The following is a 27,323-nucleotide window of genomic DNA, read 5'->3' as shown; positions in this document are numbered from 1 at the left end:
AAATGTAGCGCAGTGCGTATATTAGACCCGAGTTTGCACCTTTTATGAGAGGGCAAGTCGAGGTATGAAGGATGTTATTTCAGGCTGGCTTAATTTCATAAGGCCGCAGTCATTACGGGTACAAGTGCGCTCATTTGGAGCGTAGTATTTAGCTGCTGTGTGGTCGGTTGGCCGCTGTGCAACACTAGAAATCTAATTTGGTTACGAAGACAGATTACTGTGATATGGCTCAAGCCTAATTGTATAAGTAGATTTCAATTTACCAAATGTTGACTGGTCAAACATTTCACTTAAACCAATACGGATGATTAGGAGCCCGTCGGCAGACAAATCCGAGCGAAGCCGTTCAAATTGATGTGCCGATAAATTATTGAACAGCGCTGAAGTGAAGTGACTGATTTGGCCTCCCTCTCGTCTGGATAAGCACTCACACAAAGGCGACAAGTGGATGTAATTCATTTCCCTCTGCGCAATTCCAGTCTTAAGCACTAATTGCTGGGAAAAGGTTACTACTGAAGTGTCACAACCACCACTGCTGTTATTTACAGAACACATTGCCTAGTCTGGGCTATTGCATTGCCTAAGATGTTATTTTACTGTTGTGATGCGTTGATAGTGTATTTGAAAACTTGTATTTTATCAGTGACACTAGCAGCACCGCCTCAACTTGTAGATGATTAATGCGGGGAGTTGAGCCTGTTGGTGCATATTTTTCAGACAAAGTAGCGAAAAAAGACGTGGACAAAGACGAGACGACAAGGACAGGCGCTTATTACGTACAAGTATTTGTACTATTATCATCTTTTGTACTTTTGCATGTTTTGTGTACTTAGTTCTTCCCACCCTACTATAATTAGAGCTCTTTAATTTAGTTACAAAAATATTATCGAACAAAGAAATACGCACATTAGAGAGCACAGCAAGCAGCAAATGCTTGTTTCGGGGTACTATCAAGATGCCTTCTTTAAGTGTGGTTAGATTCACTATTATTTCAATGATGCTTGCATTGGTCCGAAAATATGCGCTGTCTTTTTGGGGCGTCCTACTGTCGCTAGCATTCAAGAGACTGCGCAAAGATTATCTGAAGAGCCTTGCCTGTGACCAGGATGGAAGAATGCGAGGCAGCGTGCGATCGGGTCGGCATCATGGCCGACGGACAGTTTCGCTGCCTGGGGCCCCTGCGGCGCATCAAGGACCGCTACGGCCGCGGCTGCACCATCGTGGTCAACGCTGCCGAGGAAGATTGCAGACGACCAGAAGATTCCGTCGACTCGGTCGTGCAAGAAATACTGCCGCACAGCAAGAGGTTGCGCTCGTTCAGGGTAGGCATCATCTTGCTGCGTTTCTAGGTGGGGTTGAGCCTTCTGGACCAGTTAGTGCAGATTTGTAAAAAGGGCTCAGGCAGTGCACAATCACAGACGTCGACAAACAACTACTGACCCGCAAGTGGGGACGTAACAAGAAAATGCAGCACTCATATTGAGCGTCTTAAACAGTTCGCTCAAAAGAAACACAGTGTAATACAAACAATAATAATGAGGCTTATCTAGGTACGTACAATACGTTTCATGCACAACTAGATGGCTGACTAAAGCTCATGTGTGTATTGTTTAAGTATGGTGCGCTTTCGAAACCTCTCCAGCAAACTGATCACGATGCTTGAAAAAATCAGCCGCGCTGGGAAACAGGTGGGCTATTGTTTTGTTTAGAAATCCTGATATCATTCTTCAACAGGGTTTAGAAGCCTACAACGACTAAAAGAATCATCACATGTGCGTTAACTGTTAACCACTCATAACTATCCTGCACAAAAAATAGTTCACGCCTGACCCTGACATTGCTCGCATTGTTTTCGCGTTTCTTTTGATCGTGTCATTTTTTACGCAACATCTATGAGTTCGACGTTTTCTTGTTAAACCCTCAGTTGACAGTCAGCTCTACGCATGTCCGTTTTTTCTACTTTCCTTTGTCTGGTAGCGCTGTTTTTGATATGTAAGAACAACTAGCTCAACTATTGGTATTTTCGTAGCGGAAAGACCATGGATGGAAGCTAAGGCAGCAGGAAAAAATAAAGAACACAAAGTGCAGGGCTAAGGAGAACAACTCGCTGGCAAGTAGGTAGTTGCCAGAGCGACGACTGGAACGAGATTAGATTGTGTAATCAATCTAATAAGCACGAATAATATGGTTACACTCGGAGCTCCACACCCAGCCCGGGCATTGAAGACCCTTACCGGTCCAATAATTTTACCATAATTAACACACTTTATCCGTCGACGCATCGAAAAGCTCTATAGGACGAATAACTTCACGTAGCCGTCTCCTCACCTTCTTGTTTGAAGTGTCTAGCGTTTTCACAAAGGCGGACTGCCAACAGTGAGCTTCTTCTTTCATAATATACTAAGAAGCAGTAAACATTTTCAGGCATTTTTTACTTCAGCCGGTCATCAGAGCCAGCAAAAAAGAAATGGCCTTCTTTTCTGGTGCGCCGTGAGGCTCCTCGCGATGTTTTCTTTGAGCATATTTTTGCCGTCGTGTTACTTTATATGTAATTTTTGCGTCCAGGCTGAATTTTTTACGATTTAGATATTTGAAAACTGATAACTATTGAGGCGTAGTTATTTTTAGTACAGTTCTTGCTGCGCTGTTGTTAACAGGCTTCTCATTGTTCTCCTCAATAATAATGCAGCTCTCCTGCCTAGTAGCAGTTATGGTTGTTTTATTTCTTTAAGAATGTAAAAAAAATGTTTAAAATTTCAAAACATGTTGACTCTAGGGGCACTTTAAATTTTATGCAGTTTTACTAACTGCGGCATTTTGTTATATGGGGGTGTTAAACCAGTGTTGAAGAAAGTAAGAAATTGAAGAACTTAAATTTTTATTATTGTCAGTTAAAATGCCTGTAAAATGTGAAAACAATGTGCACATCTCAAAACATACATAAAAAAATTGGCTTTGAGTAAAGTTCACTGTAACTCTCTCATCTTGTACTGACGGCAGCCTATCTTATGCTGCCTATATTATGCCAATAAGAATTGATTGATTGATTATTTTTCTGCGCTATATTTTTTTCATTTAAATGCTTGCCCTGGCTCCAATATTTTAACAAGACTTCTGTTTGGGCTAGATGGTGCATAGCTTATATTGAAATGAAATAGAGCTCCAAATAGAGCATGCGTAAGTGAGTGTGGGTAAATAAATTCGAGGAAAAATAAACAGCGAAAATAAGAAAAGGCTAATCTGTATTGTGCCCATCTCCGCATTCACCGCAGATCGGGCACGCGCCCAAGGTTAGTTCCGGGAGGTTTTGCGTGGTCTAGTTTCTACGCACGCGATCGGGCGGAATATTTGCAACTTGAAATAAACTGTTGAAAAGCTGAAACGCTAAACTGTTGAAACTGTTGAAACACTAAAGGGCAATTCATTTTACTATCTCGTGCGTAATTTCTACTAGGAGCTCTCCCTGCACTACCGTTGAGAGACACACGATATTCTGCTGAGAACGTATGTCGGGGAAAGCAGGCCGCAAATAAATGATTCTCATGAACGAACCATATGATATTAGGATGCAAAAAGAACGCTTCGCGCCCCGAGAGCAAATATAACATTTGTCTGCTTACTATTTCAGAGTCGCAGCGCTAAAGTTAACCTTTCAACCACTTAATAAAACTTCAATAAAGGAGAACACTACGCAAGCATGATAACGGCAGTCGCAGTGCGGTAAGAGACTGTTGTATTTACGTCTTCTTCCACTTATTCCTCTTCGCTTTTCAGGGAAAGTACGAGTACCAGCTTGACAAAAGCATGTCTTGGGGTGCCATACTGTCGAAACTGGAGCAGCTCAAGGCGTCTTTGGGCGTCGAAGATATTTGGATATCGCCCTTGACACTGGAAGACATTTTCAGTGACTTCGCGTCTCTCGACAGGCAGAGTGTTCGAGGAGAGATTTAGGTGTAGAAATATTGCCATACGCTGACTACGAGATACCAGCGACGTGGCCCGACTGATGATGCTGCGCTTCTGGGAGTGTTTAGACACGTTATTCAAGAACTAATCTATTTTTTCACAGCTAGAATATCCATCTTTATAACACATCAGTCGAGCTCTTTAGGACACGAATTTTTGTACAGAAATATGAAATCTGGTTTTTGTTCCCTGCATGAAGAAGGTTTTTGATTTCTGTCATTGCGATGTAACTACAGTCTGCCTTATGCGAACCGTCTGGTGAATAAAGTGCACCACAAAGATTATTAAGTTAAGGTGCTGTCATTTACAGTATACATACCAGTTCTTTACTATTCACCGGTGACAGGACTGAGAGCATAAATCTAGCAGTCGCGAGGAAACATCGTTCCACTTCATCGCCTTCTGAGAGGCACTGCACCGTGCGGCGTTTACATCTATGACACTTTATGTGTAGCTTGCACCACGCCTCACATTTCGACCAACGATCACGCCTAGACATCAACAAGTCTGAAGCGTTGAACTCTCTCTGGGCATGGCAGCGCCCTGTTGGAAAGCAGTATTGATCCCTAAACACCGAAAAAAATGCACACCGGCATGAGTTAAGTTCTTTTCACAACAACTAACGTTTTGCATGTTAAAAATATCTGAATTTAGTGCATGAAGCATGCATTCAAGGCTGATTTTGCTTTCGTCTGCTGCTACATGAAATGAGTAGCGTAACAGTTTCCTGGTTGTGAAAGCGAATTGTGTGTCAGTCATACAATGTAGATAGCTTTATAGACACGAATTCGGGAAAACGTTAGACTCGTTGCAATTTAGTGGAAACATATTTGTGATCTTTATTTCCTTTCGCTTTTTAAATGATGGAGTTCGATGGAACAGAGCACGTTGCATTTATGTGTTATGAAACTTGAATTAAAACCGCATGCGCAGGCTGCAAGTTAAGCGGTATAAGCGCGCGACTTCCGCAGCTTCCAAATAGGCCTCAAAGCCGTGTGAGGCGCACGTGTACCTTCTCATCCTGCAGTATAGGTTGAATGTATATTAGAAGCCTCCCCCTTGAAAATTGATAGGTGCCACCACGCTCGGTACTTTTTTTTAAGCTTTACGTTAGTTTTATTTTCGTAATTTTAATTATAGTTAAGATTTCATTTTCCGTGTTCAACATTCAGCTTCAGGTTAAGCGGCTCCACCTTCCGGTTTCCTTTTTTTCGATTTAGAAAAGAGAGCAGTATTACATGTTGGTAACGATTACAGATCTCGGATATGACAAGTCAGGGCCGTCGCCAATGACGACCGGCAGGTAATGACAGTGGCGAAGGAAGGCTTTTCTAGTTCATAGCTGTTCGAGGAAAATTCTAGGCAGGAAATTGCCGGTTGCACTAAGAAGCCAAGCAGTATGAAAAGGAAACACAGTTCAGCGGGATATGCATGAAGGTGATTCGGCGAATACGAAATGCCTTATGATATATGCGAAGACTGGCGATCCGGTGGCAGTGAAAAAAGTTCAAAAGTTCTCATTGAAGTTTTCACACGGTCATGACGGTCCTAAAACAGAAACCAGCAAGAATTCATCTTATGTGCCGAATCTACAACCTTGACAAGGTTTCTGTGCCTGCCAGATTGAAGATCAGCATTCACCTGATAAAATTGGTTTATTGGGGTTTAACGTCCCGAAGCGACTCGGGCTATGAGTGGCGCCGTTGTGAAGGGCTCCGGAAATTTCGACCACCTGGGGTTCTTTAACGTGTACTCACATCACACCCCTGCTGAAAAAAAGTTCTATGATGCAATAACCTCATAGATCATTCATCATAGAATATCATACAATCTGTATGACATATCATACAATCTCTATGATATATCATACGAATTGTATGATATATCATACAGATTGTATGATATGTCATACAGATTGTATGATATTCTATGATGAATGATCTATGAGGTTATTGCATCATAGAACTTTTTTTCTGCAGGGACAGTACACGGGCCTCTAGAATTTCGCCTTCATTGAAATTCAGCCGCCGCGGCCGGGAACGAACCCGCGTCTTTCGGGTCAGCAGCCGAGCGCCGTAACCACTGAGCCACCGCGGCGGGGCTCACCTGATAAAATGTATTTTCTAATATATGTAATTTCAAGTGGTTTGGCGCACGCCGTACTTTAAGTCGAAGAGATCTGTTTCTAGATTGCATGATGGGAATCCCAAAAGTAAAGTCTCCAAAGGGCTGCGTCCGCAGGGAAACTATTCGCGTGGCTTCTCGCCATACTGCTGTGTTCATTGTTCCCCGTCTTCCAAACAAGTCATGACTCAGCAAGAAAAGGGTTGTAAGTCTTGGCACGGCAGCCAATTGAAATGGAGGTCCCGTTGATGGCTACCGCCAGGTGCGATGTTCGCGCAGTTATTCGATTTTTGAACGCAAAAGACGTTCAACCAATCGAAAGTCATCGCCAGTTGACGGAAGTGTACGGAGAGTCGTGCATGAATGTTAAAAACGTCCACAAGTGGTGTAGTGAGTTCGCAGCTGGTCGCATTGAAATTCACGACGAAGAAAGAAGCGGGGGACCGTCAATTTCTGATAAGACAGCCGCGAAGGTCGAAGAAATGATGCGGCATGATGGAGGATCACAATCGACGAACTCAACTCTCCATTTGGGTTCCTGGCGTTTGTAGACACACTATTCACAGGATTTGCACATCAAAGTTGAAATATCGGAAGGTGTGCGCAAGATGTGTTCCGCGAATTTTCACAGACGGCCATCAACGGCAACGTATTGACTCCTCCCACGAATTTCTTCGGCGTTATTGAGATGAAAAGGAGATCTTTCTGAATTGCATTGTCACGGGTGACAAAACCTGGGAAATCCACTTCACACCTGAGACCAAACAAGAATTGCGTGAGGGGCGGCACTCCTCCTCGCCCAAGCCGCGAATATTCAAGCGAACACAGTCTGCCGGCAAAGCCATGGCAACTGTGTTTTGGGATCGAAAATGGGTATTGTTGGCAGACTTCATGGCTACTGTCACCACAGTAAATGAGGACAGATATCGCCAGACCCTTAAGAAACTCAGACGGGCGATTCAAAATCGCAGAAGAGGAATGCTGAGCAATGGCTTGAGTCTTCTCCACGACAACGCTCGCCCCCACGTTGCCTGCCAAACCCTACCTCTTCTGCAACAGTTTGGGTGGGATGTCATCAGCTACCCGCCCTACTGTCCGGAATCAGTCGGGACTTTGCACCAAGTGGCTACCTGGCTACCTCTTATTTCCAAAGCTAAAAGAACATATCGCTGGGAGGCGCTTCACAGATGATGGCGAAGTGAAAGATGCGGTCAAATGCTTCCTCAACGGCATGGCGGTGAGGTGGTATGACATGGGCATACAACAACTGGCCCAGCGTCTGCAAAAATCCATAGACAGCAATGGCGACTATGAGAAAAAGTAGAAGAATGGTAAGCCTTTTAAGAGATTTGTAGGGGTGTGCGAATATCAAATTTCTCGAATACGAATCGAATACGAATACTTGGTTCCGAATATCGAATCGAATATCGAATAATCAAGGACAGACACATTTAACCACTACAAAACATTTATTTGAGCACCTAAGATCATCACAGTTCAACTATCAGTGATGAAATAAGCACAAAAGGTGTGTGTGGCTGCACAAACAGTATCAAAGTCTCGAACATTGTTCTTAGAAGAGTGGAAATATCAGAGAAGTTGTCTAGTACACAGCATTGATCAAGGTTAGTTTGCCATAAGCACAAAAGCACGTTGCTGGGATGAGCATAAAAGGTTGTCGTGAAGGAAAACCGCCTGCTCCACATGGTCAGGCAGAAGTAGTTCCCTTCTAGCTGAAACGACTTCTCCAGCCGCAGAAAATGCCCTCTCAATTGGCACTGAACTGGCACGTATTGCGAGGTATCTCGTGCACAGCTCTGACTATACCAGCTCACAGGTATAGCCACAAAGAAGCTCACCACCGCAGTCAGCTACTGCATGGACCAACGTTACGCATTGCTACGGGCGCCGCCGTGTTGTTATGTCTCTGTCGATAAGACTTGCGGACCGAAATGAACGCCGGTGTTCGCAATAGCATACTCGGCTAGGTACGAATATTCGCGTCAATCGAATATTCGAAACAACACGAATACTTGGACTTCGAATCGAATACGAATACTAAAAATATAACATTCGAATTATATTCGAAAATTTCGAATATTCGCACACCCCTAGAGATTTGTAGATTGCTTAAAATAAACATTTCTTTCGATTTATAAAAGAACTGGATACCTTAATTTTGCGATGACCCTCGTACAACGTGAGATGAGTACGTCAGAAAAGACTTAAGCTTAAGATCCGCCTAGCTCTTTTAAGAGTGTACAATTTATAAAGGGAATTTGGCGGTAGCGCATTTAAATACAAAAGGGTGGTTGCGACTTTATAACGAGACAAGGTTCCATTGGTTAGTGCTTAATTTCAATAAATATTTGTCGCATCATGCCTGAATAGGATTAAGATCGTTTTTCAGAGCTGCTTTTTGGGATACGTTTGTCGGCTATGGGTTGGGGGGGGGGTCATTGGGCCATAGAAGCTCCTTCGGGGACTAGGTGAACTGGACTAAAAAGGGGTGGCTTCTGATGGAATGACAGCATTCCGCGACGACACGCACGACCAGAAGTAGTCCAGCTCGTGCACCTAAAGCCGTGTAATGCGTGCCAATGTATACGCCTTGTGTTTGCATTCTGAGTATTTATTCAGCATTGCCATTGTTTGTTTCTGGACACTTTTTATTTTTTTTTAAGGCATCGGGTACATGCCCTGTTATGGCTGCCGCGAAGGCTTGTACTTTTTATCTATTCGTCAAAGCTGCAGGCCCGGCTTCATCGTTTCTTTTTTTTTTTCCAGCGGGGGGGGGGCATGATGCGACCCAACTTATCTCACATGATCGCAGCCGCGCGCAACTTTTACGTTGTTTGAGATCGTTGTAGCTGCGTTTCCGGCTTTTTCTCGAACGTTCTTATTTGGCTTTAAATGGAGTGCGGCCGAGAGGGACGGTGATTTTGTGGTTCGACTACCGCCGAGCAGATTTGGCGTTATCTCCGCCGCCGAGTTGTGCAGTTCTTTGTGGCTAGAAGTCAGCCCAATAAAGAGTTTGAATTCCGCGCTGCTCTGCTAGTCCATTCTCCACGGCTTTGTCATCACCTCATGAAAATAACGGTCAATATTCGCTTCGGGCGTTTAGTAGAACCGTTAGGCTGGCGATTTAGAGGCAGTCTTCAATTTATGCGGGTGTAAGATGAGCGGACTGCGTTTTCGGACGCCCTTGGATCTATTTGCAGAGCCGAATTAAGGTCGCAGTGAAGCAGAAGGAGGTCCCAGGTGCAGTTAAATTAGATGTTGTGAAGATGTACGAGAGCGTTGAACAAAGTATCTAGCTTCATAAAATAGCTCGCCTCAAACCTCCTTCATACCTTTTTGTGTGAATAAGTTTTCTTAAATACGATACGCAGCTCTTTTGCACGGATGGTCAGTACAATTGCTGCAAATACGCTGAGTCTAGGAGTGTGCATGATGGCTCGGTGCTCTCGCCGTTACTGTTTAACATATTCATGCGATATATTCCTATACACCCGGCTGTTAAGGTCTATGTGCACGAGGACGACATTGCAGTCTTCGTTTCTGCGAAGGATGTCCATACTTTGTATCTGCAGTTGCAAGCGTACCACAACACTCTGAAAGTCTGGCTGAACAGTGCAAGATTAGTTTTAAATGTTGATAAGAGCGCCCTCCTCGTTTTCCCGCCGGCAACACCTGTTCACATCTCCTTGCTGTATAGCAGTACCGAAATCCCACATGTTGGTTCCGTGAAATACCTGGGTATTACCTACAATCAGCAGTTAGACTAGAGACTGCAAATTCAAAGATGTATGCTTAAAGATGAGCGCACTGTTTGCAGATTTATGAGAATCATCAATAAAAAACTGCGGCGTGCGCTGTGGCACTTTGGTCTTTCTATATAAATCTTATGTAAGGCCACTACTTGAATTTGGTTGCGTTCTTTTTTCTGGATGTCCGAGGTACAGGCTTCAACCTTTGGTTCTTTTAGAGAGACGTGCTCTGCGGTTTTGCCTTGGACTGCCCAAAACTGTGGTGAATGCTGTGCTGCTCTTGGAAGCGCGAATACCTGATTTCTCACTGTGCGAACTTTCCTTAGAGCTTTAAAAGCTTATTGCAGGATTTGCTCATCCCATGTTTACGACATCCCCCACTCTGTTTTCCGGTAATATTTGGTCTAGGTATAGGCTTCCTCAGATTGCGTTCACAAATTCCCTATCAAGAATCTCAGTCACCATCCCTTCTGTAGTCAAGATTCACAACCTTGAGTACTGATTTTGCGCCTACATTCGCTGTTGAATTTCGAGCGGTTCATTTGGCGTCACAAAAGGTCCCTTGCAACGTCAGTGAGGTCATTATACTTGCTGACAGCCTTTCTGTCGTGACTGCCCTCAAGGGCTGGAGGGACGATCTCTTGTGCCGTTGCCTAAGATTTTGCATTCCACCGCATGTTAAGGAAGTGCGCTTTCACTGGATACCTGGACATTCCGGCATCATTGCTACTGTGGTGGCTGATTTTTTAGCAAAGTCCACCTTTTGAGGATCTATGGTGCCATTTACTCCAAACACTGTGCAATTGAGAACGACCCGCTTGGAACGGTTCCTGCAGCTGCATTCCTTGAGTCCACTTGAAGCCCCAGAGAGACCTTCACCCGGTCGAAAATGGCCGCAGCACTGCAAATACTGAACGACATGGCTCTCAACGGAGAGGGTATCTTCCCTAAAGCACAGCGCGGAATCATAGAATACACTGCGCCTATCGTCGCGTCAAATTTAGTTTTCCGTGCAAAAAAAAAATTTGCGCAGAAACACTAAACATATTTCCTTTCAGAGCGATTGTAGAGGAAATGAAGAGCGCGAACAACTCATAACATCTATTAATATCTGGACTGACGGCGTGAAAGTTAATATAGCGATAAAATTGGCAACTGAGAGAATTTTTTCTCAGTGTGTAATATCCAGTATAACGATATCCGCTACCAACCCGCATAAAAATGAAAGGCAAGAGTGGTTGTATAGCCACGTGCAACATTAACAACTCAAGCTATTCAGGGGCAAGCACGCGGTTACAACCCTAGGCACCCACTCTCCCCAAGAGTGCTGCACGTCTACCCCCCCCCCCCCCCCCCCCCTTAGCGATGCACGCGGTATGGTCCGCACTCCTCTAGTGAAGCCCGTGCAGCTGTGATTTGATGAGTGCATGTTTTTCTTTCTCAAAAGAAATTGCAATAGAAAGTATGATACTGTTGCAGAATAGGTTCGCTGTGCGGTTTTGAACGCAGCGGCAATATTTTTTCCACAGCAGTTGTTTTTGAATTTAGCAGTATTTCTGGTTGCTTTTTCTTTCTCAGCAGGAATGGAGGGCACAGAAAAGTAACTATCTCCTGTGTAAGCGTAACGTTGTGGCATAAATTCTGGGATGATTGTGGGCAAAAATCTTAGTTTAGAAAGCTTTGACGTAATCCGGGATGAGAAACCGGTAACTGCGCTACTTTGCCTTGGAAGGAACTGAATTATGCGTCCTAAGCGCAACCCCGAGCGATCTATCTGGTATCGCTGCTTTCAAGATTTTCCAGAAGGAACTTATTCTTCGTGCTTGCTTCTTCAGCAGTTCTAGACTGCGTGCACGGCGCATTTACAACGGCGCATGCCTTTGTTTCCCAAAGCGTCATCCAACTCCAACGGCTACCTTGCTGGAAATCCTGTACGAAAGAAGTGCCACAATGAGCACACTTCCGAAATGTGCGAGATCTGAGCGAAATACGCAAAGTGATGCTGTAAAAATGTCGACGTCAGGAGTGCATTAAGATGCTATGGTAGTCTAGTTGGTTAAAAAGCCCATGATGTGAACAGCGCAAACTGAGACACACACACAGTGGGAAGATGGCACCACTCGGTGTGTCTGTCACCGCGTGTCATGTTGTAAGCACTTTCGAGGTTCCGACATCGCCCATGCTTTGAAAGAATATACGTGCGTATTTAGAAGGTCCTTTTGTAGCGACTTCTGGAGAAGAGTGTAGTGAACTTCGAAAGGAAAACAAAATATAGGTATGTTAATATTCTCTGTCAAGAATGGGCTGACGCACCACTTTCGCTCGTGGGTTTGATCAAGCTGCTTCAGAATATAGATAGTTCGCCGGTTGACTAGAGAACGGCACAGTGTATCACTGAGCACTCTTCATAGTTGTTTAACACTTTTCTCTGCAAGAAATGCACCATATTCTCGACCACTAGAGCTGGTGTCTCTCCCATGCTTGCCTAATGGTTTACACCTGCGCCGAAACTGATTCCTCCTTGAGCGTCATCAAACTCTGAGAGACCATTTCAAAGAGTACCTTCCACACTGATGCTTGTAAGCATGACTCACAAAACCTATCTGATGAAACTTGACTCGCGTGAATTGCCGGCGGGTTTGTAGTGCTCACCATTTCTAGACTTTCTGAGCCAGTAGTTATTCCAGGCGGCCACCTCTTATAATCGGTGAACGGTAGAGCGTTCGTATGTGGGATAGTTGTTGCACATACCGATCGTGCCCACCCCCCTCTTCCTTCCCTTTAATGAACTCGAGAACCCAGACGAATGCTATTAAAATAGGTTAGAAATTTTTCAGATTTCTGGCTTCGCTACGCAAGAAAAGTAATTTTTCCTTAATTTTTTTCAAACCTCTCCCCGCCTGTTCTTCGAACAGTCATTCTTGAAAATGAGGTGAGTGCTCAAATTGCTTTAGTTGCTGTCCCCTTGCCCTGCTACCCCCACAAGTCAAACATTTGCCTTATCAAGGCTGATCAAAGTGGAGGTTTCACGTGCCGGAACACGACTACAGGAAAAGAAGAAGATCGGCTTTTGGTCTCTCTGATCGACAGATTGCGAGACACCTGCGCAGAGAAAGAAGAGAATAGACCCACCGCATCCCGTCCAAGCTGTGTCCAGCATGCCGCGCCCTTCGCGTCCGCGTAAGAAAGGCGGCGAGTCCCAGCCCAAGTCGCCTCCGACGGAGAAGGAGGCTGCCCTGTCAGGCCCTGTCGTGGAAGGGCCTGGCGTGGTCAAAGAGCAGCGCCCAGCTCCCACCGCGGTGGCCGCTGCTCCCTCCGGAAGGCGACCCTCCACGGCCAAAGGCGCTCCGGAATATGTGGCCTTGCCCATCGCGGAAGACGCCGGCGGCGCAGAGGCGTCAGCTGTGCCCACGGTGCACCGCAAGCGACGGCGTGGCGTCGAGAGGCCCACGGAGCTGCCCCTGCTCCGTCTACCCAAGGTAAGCGTACCCCAATGAAGCATGGGCGCCCTTCACTATTTAAAAGGAGAACTCAGCACTGTAAAGAAGCTAGTGTGACGAATGCGTGTAATCAGTTTCTCCTTGAACTACCTTGATGAAAAGCGGGCATGCATATTGGAAAACCTAATTGAATTACAAGGGATTTCTTTGGCCCCCGTTCTACCTCAGCATGATTTTCGTTGCCTTCATAGGTTTCGCGTCATAAAGGCGGAAAGACATGCCCTTTCAGTGCATTTCAGCTACGAGATACAACGCTACGCTAAGCCATTCGTGTCAGTAAGGTGAAGTAATCAAGTATGCTGCAAGCCTGCCGGTGAAGAAAACCATGTTCCCCGAGCGAAGTGCGGGACGAACGTTTGCACGCGTCGTTATGGGGAGTGGGATTCTGAGCATTGTCGCAAAACTCATTTTGCTAAGTTATTTGCTTTTACGCGTGGTACTGCATGGTTAGAAGACAGAAAGGCATTCAAAGGGACGGCAGGAAGAGAGACTGCCTGATAGCGCTCCATTGCAATACTTTCATCAGTGCATATGGCTCAATGCTATAACGTCTAAAATTAGTAAAGCGCTATATGGGCATCATTTTATTCACCAGCACACGTGTTCTTTCGATGGGCGCATTACCAGCAATATCCGAGAGATCCTACTGAGTGGCATTAAGTCGCTAAGTATGGGCCGCTCCAGAAAGAAACGTCGCTTTTTTGGTATAATTAAGAGTCCAAAATCACGGAATAGAATTTTGCACAGAATTTGCGGTCTTAGTAACCTAGAAGACACATCAAAGGCTGCCGCCTCTCCACATCTTTCCGAGCGCATATTTCAAAAGCACTGATGTCTTACAAGCTTTTTTTCCGAAGAATCTATAGCTTCACATTCGTATTAAGGCGAAAGCCTTTAATTACTCATCGTTGTCAACAGGAGGTTGTCAGCAGAAGCTTGTCAGCAGAGGTGTCACGCTTTTGATGGTTGTCCACCGCTATATGGGAGACAGTTGCTGCGTAATTTCTTTTCATCAAATACAATTTTCATTTTCTTCATTACGGCCCCTCTTTCTCTTTCTTCTTTCACTCCCACTTCCTACCTTCCTTTACGGTGCTTTTGAGGTGTTCACCGAGATGATAGGAAATTACTGCGCCATGCTAGTTCCTTTCCTCAAAAAGCATTGTGTTAAAAGGGCAAGGCATCGCGCCGAGCGGGTGGTGGCGTTCCGTGGTTTCCCTGGCAGCGCTACAACACGCTGTCGCATTCCACTCCTAAAGGCGAAGCTTTGTGCGGTTGTTGTTGCGACTGAGAGAACGATGGAAAGGAAATTGCACGGGCCTGCCCACTGGCTCGAGCCAAGCCACCACCGCTGCCACGGGCAGATAGAGGAGAGTTAAAAGATCAGAGGAAAGAGAAAAAGGAAAAAAAAGACGCCGTCGCAGCAACAACCGCGTCCGCAGGAGCGGACGCCGCTGAAAAAACTGATAAGCGGCCGAAGCCGCGCTCGCCGAAGCGAGGACAGATACTCCCGAAAACGCTTTCGCCTCTACGTATTTTAGACAAAGTGCCCCCTGAATTTTTTTGCATCGGCTACAACTAACACAGGGACTGCGATTCCTCAGAGCCATGCTTCTTGAAATGAGCAAAACACTCCCAAATTGATATTTTGAGAGTAAAGTCGCCCCATGTCACATTGTAGACTCATGAAAGAATGCTTCCACACGTGGCGGACTCGGCGCGTCGTAGTCCAAAGGTTCAACACTGGACCACAAAGATCACAGATCTTTAGATGATGATTCTTTTCTTTTTTTTCACAGGTTCAGCTAACAAAGGGAGCGACTACTGAATTTTAGACTGTAATTTTTTTTTTTCGCGGCAACGGAAACCTTGCTTCCTGGGGTGCTTGAATCTTACAGAGGTTTTCTGGATACCCTGTAAAAACTTCGTACTGAGTGTATTCCGATTTCTTGACGCGCTCGTGTATTCGAAAGCTGGAAACCAGCGTTTAGCGATGAACACTGCCCGCCGGAAGTAGTGAATTGACGAAATATAATATAAACTAAGAGCACTTGCTGCTGGGCTAGTTGGTTTTTGGTTCATATTTGAATAGGTTTTAGGCGCAAAAAACAGACACATAGGTCTGTCTGTCCTGGCATCTACCTATGTGTCTGTCTGGTTTTTGCGCCTAAAACCTATTCAAATATGATATAATATAAAGCTTTGCGCGCCAGACAGTAATTATACAATTTTAGTATGCAGCAGAGTTCATATTGCCACACTTATTTTAGACATTCTACAGGCGCTCCGTGCGGTCAGTCTTCATCCTTTGCCGCGCGCCGGACTTCTTCGTCTCTGCAATGCTCTAGGGTCGGTCGGCTGTGCTCTGCCCAGTGCTCTTACCAAGTACTGTTCTGCCAGCCAGAACTCTCTACCGGCGTCCGGTGACATTTTGGCGGAGTCGCTGGGTATCGATCATGTACGAAGCGATTCCAGGAACCTCCAGCGCTCGGCCACACCCCCTGGACATGATACCTGTCCATAAGACTAGCCGCCGCTTGAGAGGCTTAGCCCCGAATACAATCCTCTCATCCCGCCACCCCGCACGATGACCTTCACGGCGGCCAGCCAGACCATTCAGCATGCTGTGAGTTCGCCACCGCTACTTCTCCATAAGCGTCGTACGCCCGCGTCGTTTCATGGCGACAAGTTTGGGAAGTGGAGGACTGGTTGGACAGGTACGACCGGGTCGCTGAATTCAATCTGTGGGACGAAGACAGTCTGCATGGTACTTTTCCTTTCTTGATCTACGCAGTGGGTACTGGCAGACCGAAGTCGTTGAACGTGACCGTTGAAAGACTGCGGTCGTACCCTCGACGGTTTGTACGAGTTCAAGCTGCCCCCTTTGGCCTGTGTACCGCTCCTGCCACATTTCAAAGAATGATGGACACTGTCCTGGTTGGCCTCAAACGGAAGTCATGCCTTGTCTACCTTGATGATGTGGTCGTTTTCGCTGCGACCTACAAAGAACATTCCAAGCGCTTGAGTTCAGTGTTGGCGGCAATCTGATCGGCCGGTCTGTCTGTGAAATCCGAAAAATGCCACTTCGCGTACCAACGGCTGAAGTTTTTAGGCCATGTTGTGACCCCTCGGATTTTCGGATTGTGACCCCTCGGTTGTGACACCTCAGATTTTCTCGAATGATGACACGACTTCATCACCGTTATAACTGGTCCAGGCTTGGTGCGGCGGTCAAGCATCATGTACGCACTTCCCGCGAGTGTCAAGTCGGATGAAATCACCTTTCAAGCCGGCTGGCTTGCTCCAAACCATTTCTCCGCCGACAATCCTTTTCCGCCAAATCGGCATGAACTTATTCGGCCCATTTCCCACGTAATCATTGGGTAACCAGTATATTGTTGTTGCCACCGACTACCTCACCCGGTATTGCGAGACGAAGGCCCTTCCCCGCGGCACTGCTGCTAAAATTGCTGACTTTTCATCATCAGCATAGTCCTCCGTCATGGCGCCCCCTATGTTGTTTTAACTGACCTAGGCACAGCGTTCACGTCCACACTTAGGACGTTATGCGGCTGAGTGGCAAAAGTCATCGCAAGACCACAGCTTACCATCCTCATACCAACGGCCTAGCCGAGCGCCTCAATAAGACTATAGCTGATATGATTTCTCTTCACTTCGACGATCACCATAAGAACTGGGACGAAATACTTCCCTACGTCACGTTTGCCTACAATACTGCCCTTCACGAGACAACGGGATTCATGCCATCCCATATAGTACACGGTCGGGAATTCGTGACTATGCTTGACACGGTGCTATTGCCCGGTATTGCGCCCCCATCAGTTGCCGGCGCTGATGCGTTCGTTCGCCACGCGGAGGCTGCCCGCAGGCTGGAGCGGCAACGAACCTGCGTGCGGCAAGAAATTGATGCTCACCGCTACAACCTTCGTCACCGCGAAGTAATTTACCAGCCTGGCGATCAAGTGTGGGTTTGGAGCCCCATCCGCCTGCGCGGTCGCTCCGAGAAGCTTTTGCGCCATTACTTCTTCCCCTACGAGGTACTCCGCTAATTCAGCGAAGTTTCTTACGAAGTGCGACCGCAAGGGAGTGTTCGCTCTTCAAGATGCCCGCCGACCTCCGAAATTGTGCACGTCGCCAGACTCAAGCCATACCATGCCCGCTAGGGTATCTCTGGCCACGTTCAGTGCCAAGGACTCTGTTCACGCCCACCCGTGGCTCCCCATCTTTTTCAGGCATCGGGTCGACGCCTTTACAGAGGGGAGGGGCAGTGCCACACTTAATTTAGGCATTCTACCAGCGCCCCTGTGCGGTCTGTCTTCGTCCTTTGCCGCGTGCCGGACTTCGTCGTCTTCTGCTCGGCTCTAGCGTCGGTCGGCTGTGCTCTGCTCAGTGCTCTTAACAAGCACTGTTCTGCCATTAAGAACGCTCTACCGGTGTCCGGTGACAATATCAGTTACCCCATCATAAACTATCACGTCACAAGGGCGTACGCATCGTACACGAAATCTTTAAGAAACCTCTGCGGGCGCTTCATTAAAGAAATCCGAAACTTTGAGGTGCCAACTAGTACTAAATGCTAAAAGCATTTGAATCAAGAATGCGGACGAAGCTTTCCTTTTCATCGAAGGGCACTCCGGAAAGGAAGTAAATTATAGATGAGCATTTCTGAGAAAAACAATACTCTGCACTTAGCGACAAATCGGTAAGACTTTCGCGAGATGCTTGGTTTATGGTTTATGAGATTTTAGCGTCCCAAAGCGAATCAGGCTATGAGGGTCGCCGTAGTGAAGGGCTTGGAGAATTTCTACCACCTGGGGTTCTTTAACGTGCACTGACATCGTACAGGACACAGGCCTCTAGAATTTTGTCTTCATCGAAATTCGACCTCCGCGGCCGGGGTTGAACCCATGTCTTTCACGTTAGCAGCCGAACGCTTAACCACTGAGCCACCACGGCGGCCCTTATCGATATGTATTCACATGGTAGGATACACCTATATTGCCTTTTTCACCGCAAGATGACAGTGCACCTTGTTTATACTGTTTTCTCTAGCCAATTAAAATTGTAAAACCTCGTTTCTTCGATATTACACTGCTTGATTCCTACTATATGAGACAAGATGCTTTACCTGCCTTAACCACACGAGAAGTTTAGTTCATTTGTCGGTCGCTTTAAAAGGCCTTTTCCTGCGTTTAGTGTCGTCGTCGTAGTAATCTAGCAGTTTAATTAACAATAGTTCAGTGACAACGGGGAAATAGGAAGAGAATGAACACACTGACACAGGACACCGTATGGTGCCTCCCACGGAATCAATAGGGTTTAACAAGAGCAAAAGATTTCGCAACCGCAAGCATGAATGCGTGACACAGCGGTAAACATTGTGCGAGTTGTTTTGTTTGTTTTTACGGCGACAGCCGTTATACGGAGCCCAACCTCCCGTGAGGGAAGTGCGTGGAATTAGTTCGTAGAATAGTTCGTAAAATGATGCCCGGAGGCGTACCCGCCGTAGCGCTCTCTGGAGGTAGGTACCTTTCAGGCCCGAAGCGTTCTCTGCAGATTCTCCGATTCCGTTGCAATCAGTTACGGGCGCTGGGTGGGGCCTTCAGAATTTGGCAGGCTCCGGGAGGATGCACGGAAGTTGGCGACCGCTTCCTTTCTTACCCCCCCCCCCCCCCCGTTCCCCCCGCATGCATATGAACACACAGACGGCGGCTTCTTCGCTGAAGGGGCATACCTTGAGCTGCCAACTTGGACGAGATTCGTGCAAGGAAGGCCATTCAACAGTGAGAGCTAAAGAGCCCTGGGTTCGCATGCGATTTACTATCAGTGATGGCTGTTGTCGAATCTTTTAACTCAGCCGTACACTAATTCAGAGGGAAATTTAAATTTTTTATACAGAATACAGCCGTTAATTTCTTAATCAGCGTCATGGGGGGAGAAAAAAAACTATAGCAATGTCTTCAATTCTCAGCGAGGTCCACTTTAGCCACCCTTAGAATTGCAAATTATTTTTCCTTTTGAACGCGCCATGGCCGTACAACCCTGTTGGAGCGGTTTTTTTCCCGTTTCTCTTAAATCTTCGAGGACTTCGATTGCTTTGTTGGAAGTACATCTCACTCTTCGAGTATTCGGGGCTATATCGACTATGTCTTCCGAATGAATATTAGTGGATGAAAGAATAATATTATAACAACTATAGCTTTCAGGGAACCTACATGGTCTGTTCTGAAAGTAGTAGGACTGGATTTTTCCTGGGCGAACGGGCGGACGAGAGGCTGTCTGCGCGTGCAGGATCGTTGAAGGGGGATATTGGGAATGCTGGAGAAAATCGGCAGTAAGCTCTCGGCCGTTGAAGAGAGGAGGTCGCTTGTACTGTGAACCCCTGTCGAAACGTCTCGTCACACAGAATCGTCGAGCGTTTTTACTGGATCAGCGATACGCGATCAAATTTTGAGTAATCTTGGTAAAACGGGCAAAGAGACTCACAACATGATTAAGGAGGCCTACGGTGACGCTTCCATGGGTAGATCAGGTGTTTTTTGAGTGACACAAGCTTTTCCGAGAAGGTAAGGAAAGAGTGGAGGAAGACGACCGTTCCAGACGCCCTTCGACCAGCAAGACCAACGAAAATGTGTAGTGAGTGAAACATTTACTCAACAGTGATCGTAGAATGAGTATCAGAATGATTGCTGATGACTTGAGCATTCCTCAAACCCAAGTTTTTGAGATCGTGACAGAAACCTTATCCATGAGGGAAGCGTGCGCGAAGTTGGTGCCGGGAGTGTTGTCAGCCAACCGGTAGAATTTTCTTCATCATCTGAATGAGGCCCCGATTTTTTGCCCAGCACAAGGTGGCAACGCTGCCTCAGCACCCCTACAGCCTCGACTTGGCCCCGTCAGACTTTTTTCTATTCCCGAGAATAAAATCGACGCTTGAGGGGAAACATCACGGATCGGTAGAGGTGGTTCAACAGGCCGTGACGAGGGAGGTAAACAGCATTCCGGTCCAGGCGTTCCTAGACGCGTACGAAAACTCTAAAACTCATTGGCAGCAGCGTGTAGGTGCGGAAGGGTGCTACCTTTAAAAATTGTAATCGTTTGTACTATTGTTTTGAATAAATTTTGTTTAAAAAAATGAGTCCTACTACTTTCAGAACAGACCATGTATATTAAATGTGTGAAAATACTTGCACATGCAGCGCGATTCAATTCAACATAATGGATTTAAAGTTACAATGAAAAAACATCTTCATTCTTAGTGAGGACTAAGACGAGAATTGTGAGCTGTCTCCAACTACTGGCTGTTAACCTCGTGGATATAGAAGAAAAAATTACCCAGTAAAAGTAAGCTCGCCCAACTCGCTCTATTTCCCACCGGGTTACCCAGTAAGCAAAAGACACGTGAGATGGTGAAATGTATGTAAATATACGATCATACTCGATGCCACTCCTCCGCTTTGATGGAAGCGGCGAAATCGAATGGAAGCAGGAGTGTTTGCCTGTGGTTGCCTGCCTCTCGTGCAGCCGCCATTTTATAGCTGTGTTCAAGGTCAGCCTCAGCTGCCCGGCTGGCGCACGCTCTTAAGAACATGCAACTTTTCTTCACGATAGCTTCCGTAAAGATAAAGCAACCTCTGTACGTGTACGCAGTTTCTCATTATAAGAAGACTTTTGTCAGCCATCCAGCTATGTGCAAAGTGACAAGAATCCAATCGTCAATACTAATACATAGATGCTTCAGCGCTGGCAGTGCTGTACTCCTCTGAGCACCATCGTTCTGCGTGCAGTTCGTCATGCAATGGGCTCCACTGCGCATCATCGGAATGCTGCGACCGCAGCCCACGCGCCACCGAAAGACTCCCACTCTGCGACAGCTTCTTCACGAGGCCCAGAACAGGGAGCAGGAAGTTTTGGTGAGTAGCGCTTCCGGCCTTGCACGGTGACACTGAAGTGGTATATAAGATATGGCTCTTAGCTAGCCCACTCTCAGGCATTTTATGAAAGTGCTGTTTGTCGTCTTGTTAAGAAGTTCATCATAGCAAACAAAAACAGATTTTTTTTTTATCGCATATCTGCATCACCTTGCGGCCTTACAGCAGATAGGAAAGAAAGAATAACGAGAAACTGACGAATAAAGTCAGACAGACATTAGTATTTTATAATAGTAGTATTCTGTAAATTACGGTGCTTTGTCCCGCAACGTGACATGATGTATGAGGGATACCGTAGTGGAGGGCTCAGGATGAATTTATACTGCCTTGGGTTCCTTAACCTGCTACTATACCGCGCGGCAGTCGGCTTTATTTTTTTTTTCTATTTCGCTTCCAATATGAACTTGCGACTTTAGAATTTGAAATAAAAGCCAAAGTGACTGAGCCACTGCCTTGGGTCTGCTGCTGTATTGCTTTTTTTATGCATGAAAAGGAAATACCGCATGAGGTGTTAAAGTTTTGCCGGAAGCTTTTGGTCTTTATCCTGTGCTAGATTCAAACAGAAAAGTAGTTTTGTTGAAGTTTCGCATAAAACAATTAACCCCCCATTTGCTTGAGGTAAATGTGACGTAGGTGGTCTAGCACACATTTTAGGGACCCTTGGGACAGGTTACTTATGAAGGTTTTATGGGCAATCTAAGTGGCAGCTTGCGCGACGCTGTTCCTGCCCGTCCATTTGGCTGAAGCTGCCACGAAACGGGTCTTCTTTTTTTTGTACTAGGCTGCAGCACGGGTGCTGCTCAGCGTTCCACTTTGTCGCCACGTCTCACATGCACACTCTTGGTGTATGCTCCCAGACACCGTTAGAGCGTGGGGGTGGGTAGCTATCCCGGTCTCAGAGGAGATGCTCTCAACCTAGCGTGGCAAGCTTAGTCGGATTGCGGCTACCATGTGACCAAAGGGGCGTAGTTTGGTGCCCAACTTTCGCCGGCCTCATGCCAGAGACAGGGTCGGATTAAAAAAGTTGACAAAACAAAACCGCCTTCTTAAAAAAAGTAGACACAACACAGGAATTTCTAATCACTCATAAGATTGCGAGCACAATGTTTCCGAAAGATTTCAACACATACAGCCTAATATGTTACCGAGCCTACAGCACAAAAGAGATCTTGCAACAATAGTGCATTAACACTAGCGCGACGCAAACCACATTAGCACAAATTCCTCACCGGGCACTGCGATAGTCCGACGACTAGAGGGTCACGATAAAGCCGCCCCGAAGACTGGCGCGAGCTCCCTAGCGGGTTATTTACAGGCCGATAAGCGGCGTTCCTCCGGGAGTTGCGCGGGATCACCTCCTCGCAGTATATGTACGAGAGTGGCTGAACGCCGGTGCGAAACCCCCTTAGTTATTCCGTGCCCAGGCAGGCGCGTAAATACCCGAAACATCGAAAGCGCAGTCATTTTCGCACCCTCCTGGAGGGGCGCGTGTCGCCTTTTGTGAGGCAAGGAAACTTGCTCCAGAAAGTTCCAGACGCTTGTTCTCCTACCGCGTGCCGCCGCTCTGCTCAAAGTGGAGGCTGAATCACTGGTTTGTACAAGGGAAAAAACATCATTTTCTACTTCCTTGGAGAGGGTAGAACCACCTCCGCCGTCTGAGCAACAGGTGGTCCCGCAGTGCCGTGTCATGCGCAGTTAGCTGTCTGCACAGAAAAGAAATCTCCGCTCCTCGAATATACAGGGTATTTCACCTAAACATTTCTTCATTTTTTAAATATAGGCTTCTTGAGTTAGAAGATCGCATTTTTTCAGCATAGCAGTGTAAGCGGTGCAGTACGTACATCAGCATTTAGCTAAGACATGCTAACTAGCAGGCTGGTTCACTAATACCGAATAGGTATATTTTTAACGTTACCGTTAGGATCCTTAATAATTAACAGGCGTTTGGGACGCAATAAGTAATATCCATATCAATTTTTCGAATTTCGAAAACGCGTTTACCCTAAGCACTGGGGCCCAACAAACTTTGGCTCTTTCGACGAGTTACACGCACTAGGGAGGTTGCTTTGCTTGTAAGCTTCTCGAAAACGCATGCATTTTGGCGCGATGTAGCCAAAATTTATGGGACCACAGCGCCGCCTAGCAGGAAGAGTTAAAATGTTAACTACTCACTGAACGAGCCTGCTAGTTAGCATGTCCTAGCTGTATGCTGACGCTTTACGCCGCTGTCAATGTTATACCGAATAAGGCGGTCTTCTAAATTAAAAAAACATATTTTAAAGTAATGCAGTCTTAATTGAAACGCCCTCTATGTATAAGGAAATCTGCCTCAACCTGACTACGCATTTCAACGCCATAGTGTTGAACAGCTCGGGATTCTGAAAAGCCGGCGTCGCCAAAGTCTAAGGCTGCCAGGGCTCCCCTGCTTCGTTAGTGCCTGAAAAATCTAAATAGCACCAGCAACAGAACGGAAGCTTTCTACTTCTCGCTGAGGCCGCCAGAAGCGCTGCGAGTTGGTGTGACGTCACCATTCGTCCTTGACGAAGCGGTGTTGAATGATTGCATTACGCACAGAGACTTCTAGGAGCAGCGCGTAGGGATGCCTTCAAGTAGATGGTATAAAGAGCTGTCTCTACCGCGTTCCACCTTTTAAGGTGGAGATTAAGTGTCTTAAGATTAAGCGTGTACACTGGGCACGAAATTAAATGCGAACAGCGCAGCACATGGCCAAAGGTCTACTTTATACCGGCCGTCTGCCTGTCGTCATCAAAGGCTGGCGCACTTACCAGGTCCGCGATAGATTTGTTGTTTTTTTTTTACAGTTTTTTTTCTCGCTTTGCTACTGAAGTAAATCACCATGACTGGAGCGCCACTTCTATAGTTTGCATCAATCGCAACTTGCGAAGCGTGGTTTTGTTGGCGGCAGCGGCTGTGGTCCGCGTGGGAGAAGGGAGCGCTCCTTGCCTGCAGCGTCTAATTTTCCTTCCCTCTTCTGTGTGTCTTTTACCAGCGGCTGGTTGCGATGCCAAGAGTGAAAAAGACCGATAGGGCCGTGGTCGATCGAAAGTGCCAATGTGCCACTGCCGTTGCAAAGCGAGAAAACAATTGTCAAAGAAAACAGAAGCAAAACTGTCGCAAACCGGATCAGTCCGCTTGTATCTCGTGGTGGTAGGCACATGGCGCAAACTGTGTCTTTGGCCTCGCGATCCGCTGTTCGCATTTCTTTTGACGCCTATAGTAAACGAATCACTCTGAGCATTTCTTTACGACCTGTAAATAGTTTTAGTTAAGTTTCCTCTCTCATTCTGTATTGGTTTCGAGAAGCAAAATATTGATGCAACGCGAAAATGGGCTGAGGTGAAGTGAAGCATGAAACAACAGCAATATAATTGCTAATAACTGGCCTTAATTCAAGACAACTCTTAAGCCAGCGTGCTTCAAGAGACGGAATGATAATAAACGACGTATCAGCGATTATATCTCACTGTTTTTCGTGCCTCACGTAGCGTGCAGGATATCAGTCGACTGTTCAAACTGAAACTGAAAAAAGATGAGAATAAATCAAAATGGGAATTTTTAGAGGTAGTAGGCGAATACCACGTGATGGTGCACGTACAATAGTGTGTTGTGTATCATTACTTACAAGAGAGCAAGAAAGTAAAATTACGTGTTCATTCTCCTTTAACTGCACTCACACAATTGCTACACTCTACACTACACTCACACGAGCTACACTGACATGATTGCGTCGATGTCTCTGGTCTTTCCGATCTTCGCGATTATTTCAGCTGCTTTCGTAGTCCGAAACACGCAGCTCGCGCGTTTTAATTTACTTAATATCTCACTAGCATCCACTAAAACGCAGGTGTACGGTTACAAAGGAAAGGTATACAGCTTTCACAGAAGCTTCGCAGTTGAAGAAAGATTTATCCTGGTCCGTGATTTGAACCCAGGATCACCGCATTTCAGCGCAGTTGCTCTATTATCCCGCTCTACTGAGGCAGTCACTCTACTAAGAATAGCTAGGAGGCGGCAAAGGTGGGGCCGAAATAATAAATAACTCGAAGCAGGTACGGTGCAGGTGCAATATATTTTCAGCAGACTCCCACAAGGAAGACTACATTTGTAATAAGACAAGTGTTACAGGCAAGTTCTTCACCTTCTGTGTATCAGGTTTACTGAGCACGGTGCTGCATAGCTTTCCAGGTGTTGCAATCTCTCTCAGTGTATGGCGTAACTTTCTTCGCTCCAGAACATGTACACGAAGGAGCGCCAGCGCCAGATGGTCGTGGTGGCGATCATCGGGCTTCTGTGCCTCTACTACGCGGGAGTCGCCGGCGCCTTCTTCTACTTCGAGCTGGGAGAGCAGCCGCCGGCCACGCCTGGGGGTCGCCGAGTTCCACTCCGGCTGCTTCGCAGCACAATAAACAGTTCTGCACATTGACGCCGCGCGGCAGTCCGAACAGCACGGCGCCTTTAAATGGCTTTTTTTCACCGTCACTTTGCAATTCAAGTGCTTCTCTCGTCTGCAAAGAATTTTTCGCGTATATAAATTGTTTGTCTTGTACGCAGTTTGATGAGGGGCAGTCCTAACTCTGGTATAAGGAACGTTTAGGCAATGCCAGTATGATATTCTTGCCCTCGACGGCGGCGTACTCGCAACAGACTTGATATTCAAACATCAAGAGTCTTGTTATGAGTCGCAGTAGGAAGTATAATTTAGTGCGATTGCTCTGCTTTTATTGTTCGCAAATGGTGGACTGACCTTGACTGTGCAATTGTGTTAAGTTTTTTGTAGCTAATTAATTTATACGAGGAAGAGGGGACAATGAGTCTGGCGTCTAGAAAACACGGCGGAGTTGCTCCGTCAGCTTTATTACTGCTCAAATGTAATTAATTCGCTTAGAATTAATCATCATTATCTACCCATGCACTTCAATTCATCAATATGCTGTGTTTAAAGAGATCACAGGAAAACAACCTATAAAGCCATTTCAGTGTTTGTTTGGTGTGATGGTTACTGTACATAACAACCCTCTTGCTAACTCTGCGTTATCGCTTTGCCTTTATTGAGAGAGGTTCAGTTTTTCCACACTATACCAAACAATTCTGAAGCCAAGCATTTTTGAGCGGAAAACCTTTTATGAAAGCAGTTGTTTCAAAGAATTTATGATTTCACTGTAACAGTAAATATATCCGCAGATCACTCGGCGGCAGTTTGAATTTTTTCATTTTTATTAAGGTTTTCGCTAGCGTCGAAATTGTTCTCCATTGGTTGTCTATGGAAGTCGATGTGATCAATGGAAACATTTTAAAAAGAGAGATTTTTCCACATATCAGAAGAACGTACCATTACCTTCAATATTTCGTAAAAGTGTCTTACAAATTTCCAATTGTCAAAACTTTTCTCCGAATTTGCTGGACATTGTACACCGCAGCCTCTTCAAGTTGGATAGCCACTTGAATAAAGATAATCATGTTAATAAAGCTAACCGAACTTTATCACGTGTTCGCGTTTCCCAAATGATTTATACATCCCTTGCTTTGTTTGGACAACACGAGGTCTCTACAGCGAAAGAGGGCAGATCGCATTCTGGACCACACAAACAGTGGCAAGGTTTAAAAGTGAGCCTTTCTTCGCTAGCGTTTTTTTGACAACAGGACATTAAGTCATCTGGGAATGGGCCTTCACTCCGAGGAGAAAGAGCTGGTGAGGACGGTGAGTACGCGAAATGCATAAGATGGCAAGATGGCGAACGTGAACTAGAAAGAGATGATGTCCGGGCTCAGTAGGCTGAGACAGGTGGTATGGTTGAGTACGAAACGGTGCAAAAAAAAGTGAAACCAAGACTGCGAACCAACAAGCAGGACTCGCACATCAGCGTCGATCTGTGTGTTGAGTATTTCATCGCTCTATCTTATTCCCTGTGCGGCTGCATTTCGCGCAGTTTGTGTAGCGAACTTGCTCAGCGATACTTGTTAAAACGTGGCATGGTAAAAAGGAAGCACGG

The 27,323-nt window shown here is 46.1% G+C and overlaps 2 protein-coding genes across 2 annotated transcripts in view; both read left to right on the top strand.

The window, feature by feature from the left end:
* The window catches only part of LOC149343879 (phospholipid-transporting ATPase ABCA3-like), a 115,787-nt gene extending 111,533 nt beyond the window's left edge, over positions 1 to 4,254 (top strand). The window contains exons 27-28 of the mRNA XM_089547089.1: positions 1,106 to 1,322; positions 3,775 to 4,254. Coding sequence (XP_089403215.1) covers positions 1,106 to 1,322; positions 3,775 to 3,951 — 394 coding nt within the window. The 3' untranslated portion in view covers positions 3,952 to 4,254. The remainder of the gene's footprint in view (positions 1 to 1,105; positions 1,323 to 3,774) is intronic.
* An 8,727-nt stretch (positions 4,255 to 12,981) lies between these two features.
* On the top strand, positions 12,982 to 26,127 carry LOC149343878 (uncharacterized). Its single transcript, XM_089542516.1, has 3 exons — positions 12,982 to 13,339; positions 21,169 to 21,294; positions 25,565 to 26,127. Exons 1-3 carry the CDS (start codon positions 13,019 to 13,021, stop codon positions 25,754 to 25,756), a joined length of 639 nt encoding a protein of 212 aa, XP_089398642.1. The 5' UTR covers positions 12,982 to 13,018; the 3' UTR covers positions 25,757 to 26,127.
* Positions 26,128 to 27,323: the final 1,196 nt, after the last annotated feature.

Source organism: Amblyomma mixtum, chromosome 5, assembly GCF_055824585.1.
Source record: "Amblyomma mixtum isolate Tamu chromosome 5, ASM5582458v1, whole genome shotgun sequence".
Lineage (NCBI taxonomy): Eukaryota > Metazoa > Arthropoda > Arachnida > Ixodida > Ixodidae > Amblyomma > Amblyomma mixtum.
This window is presented reverse-complemented; position numbering and strand designations above follow the sequence as displayed.

Bases quoted from the DNA above. Each gene is read 5' to 3' on its own strand.
- LOC149343878 (XM_089542516.1), top strand. From the start codon at position 13,019: ATGCCGCGCCCTTCGCGTCCGCGTAAGAAAGGCGGCGAGTCCCAGCCC. The intron at 13,340-21,168 runs GTAAGCGTACCC...TTCTGCGTGCAG, and splicing joins CCCTGCTCCGTCTACCCAAG to TTCGTCATGCAATGGGCTCC. The intron at 21,295-25,564 runs GTGAGTAGCGCT...TCTTCGCTCCAG, and splicing joins ACAGGGAGCAGGAAGTTTTG to AACATGTACACGAAGGAGCG.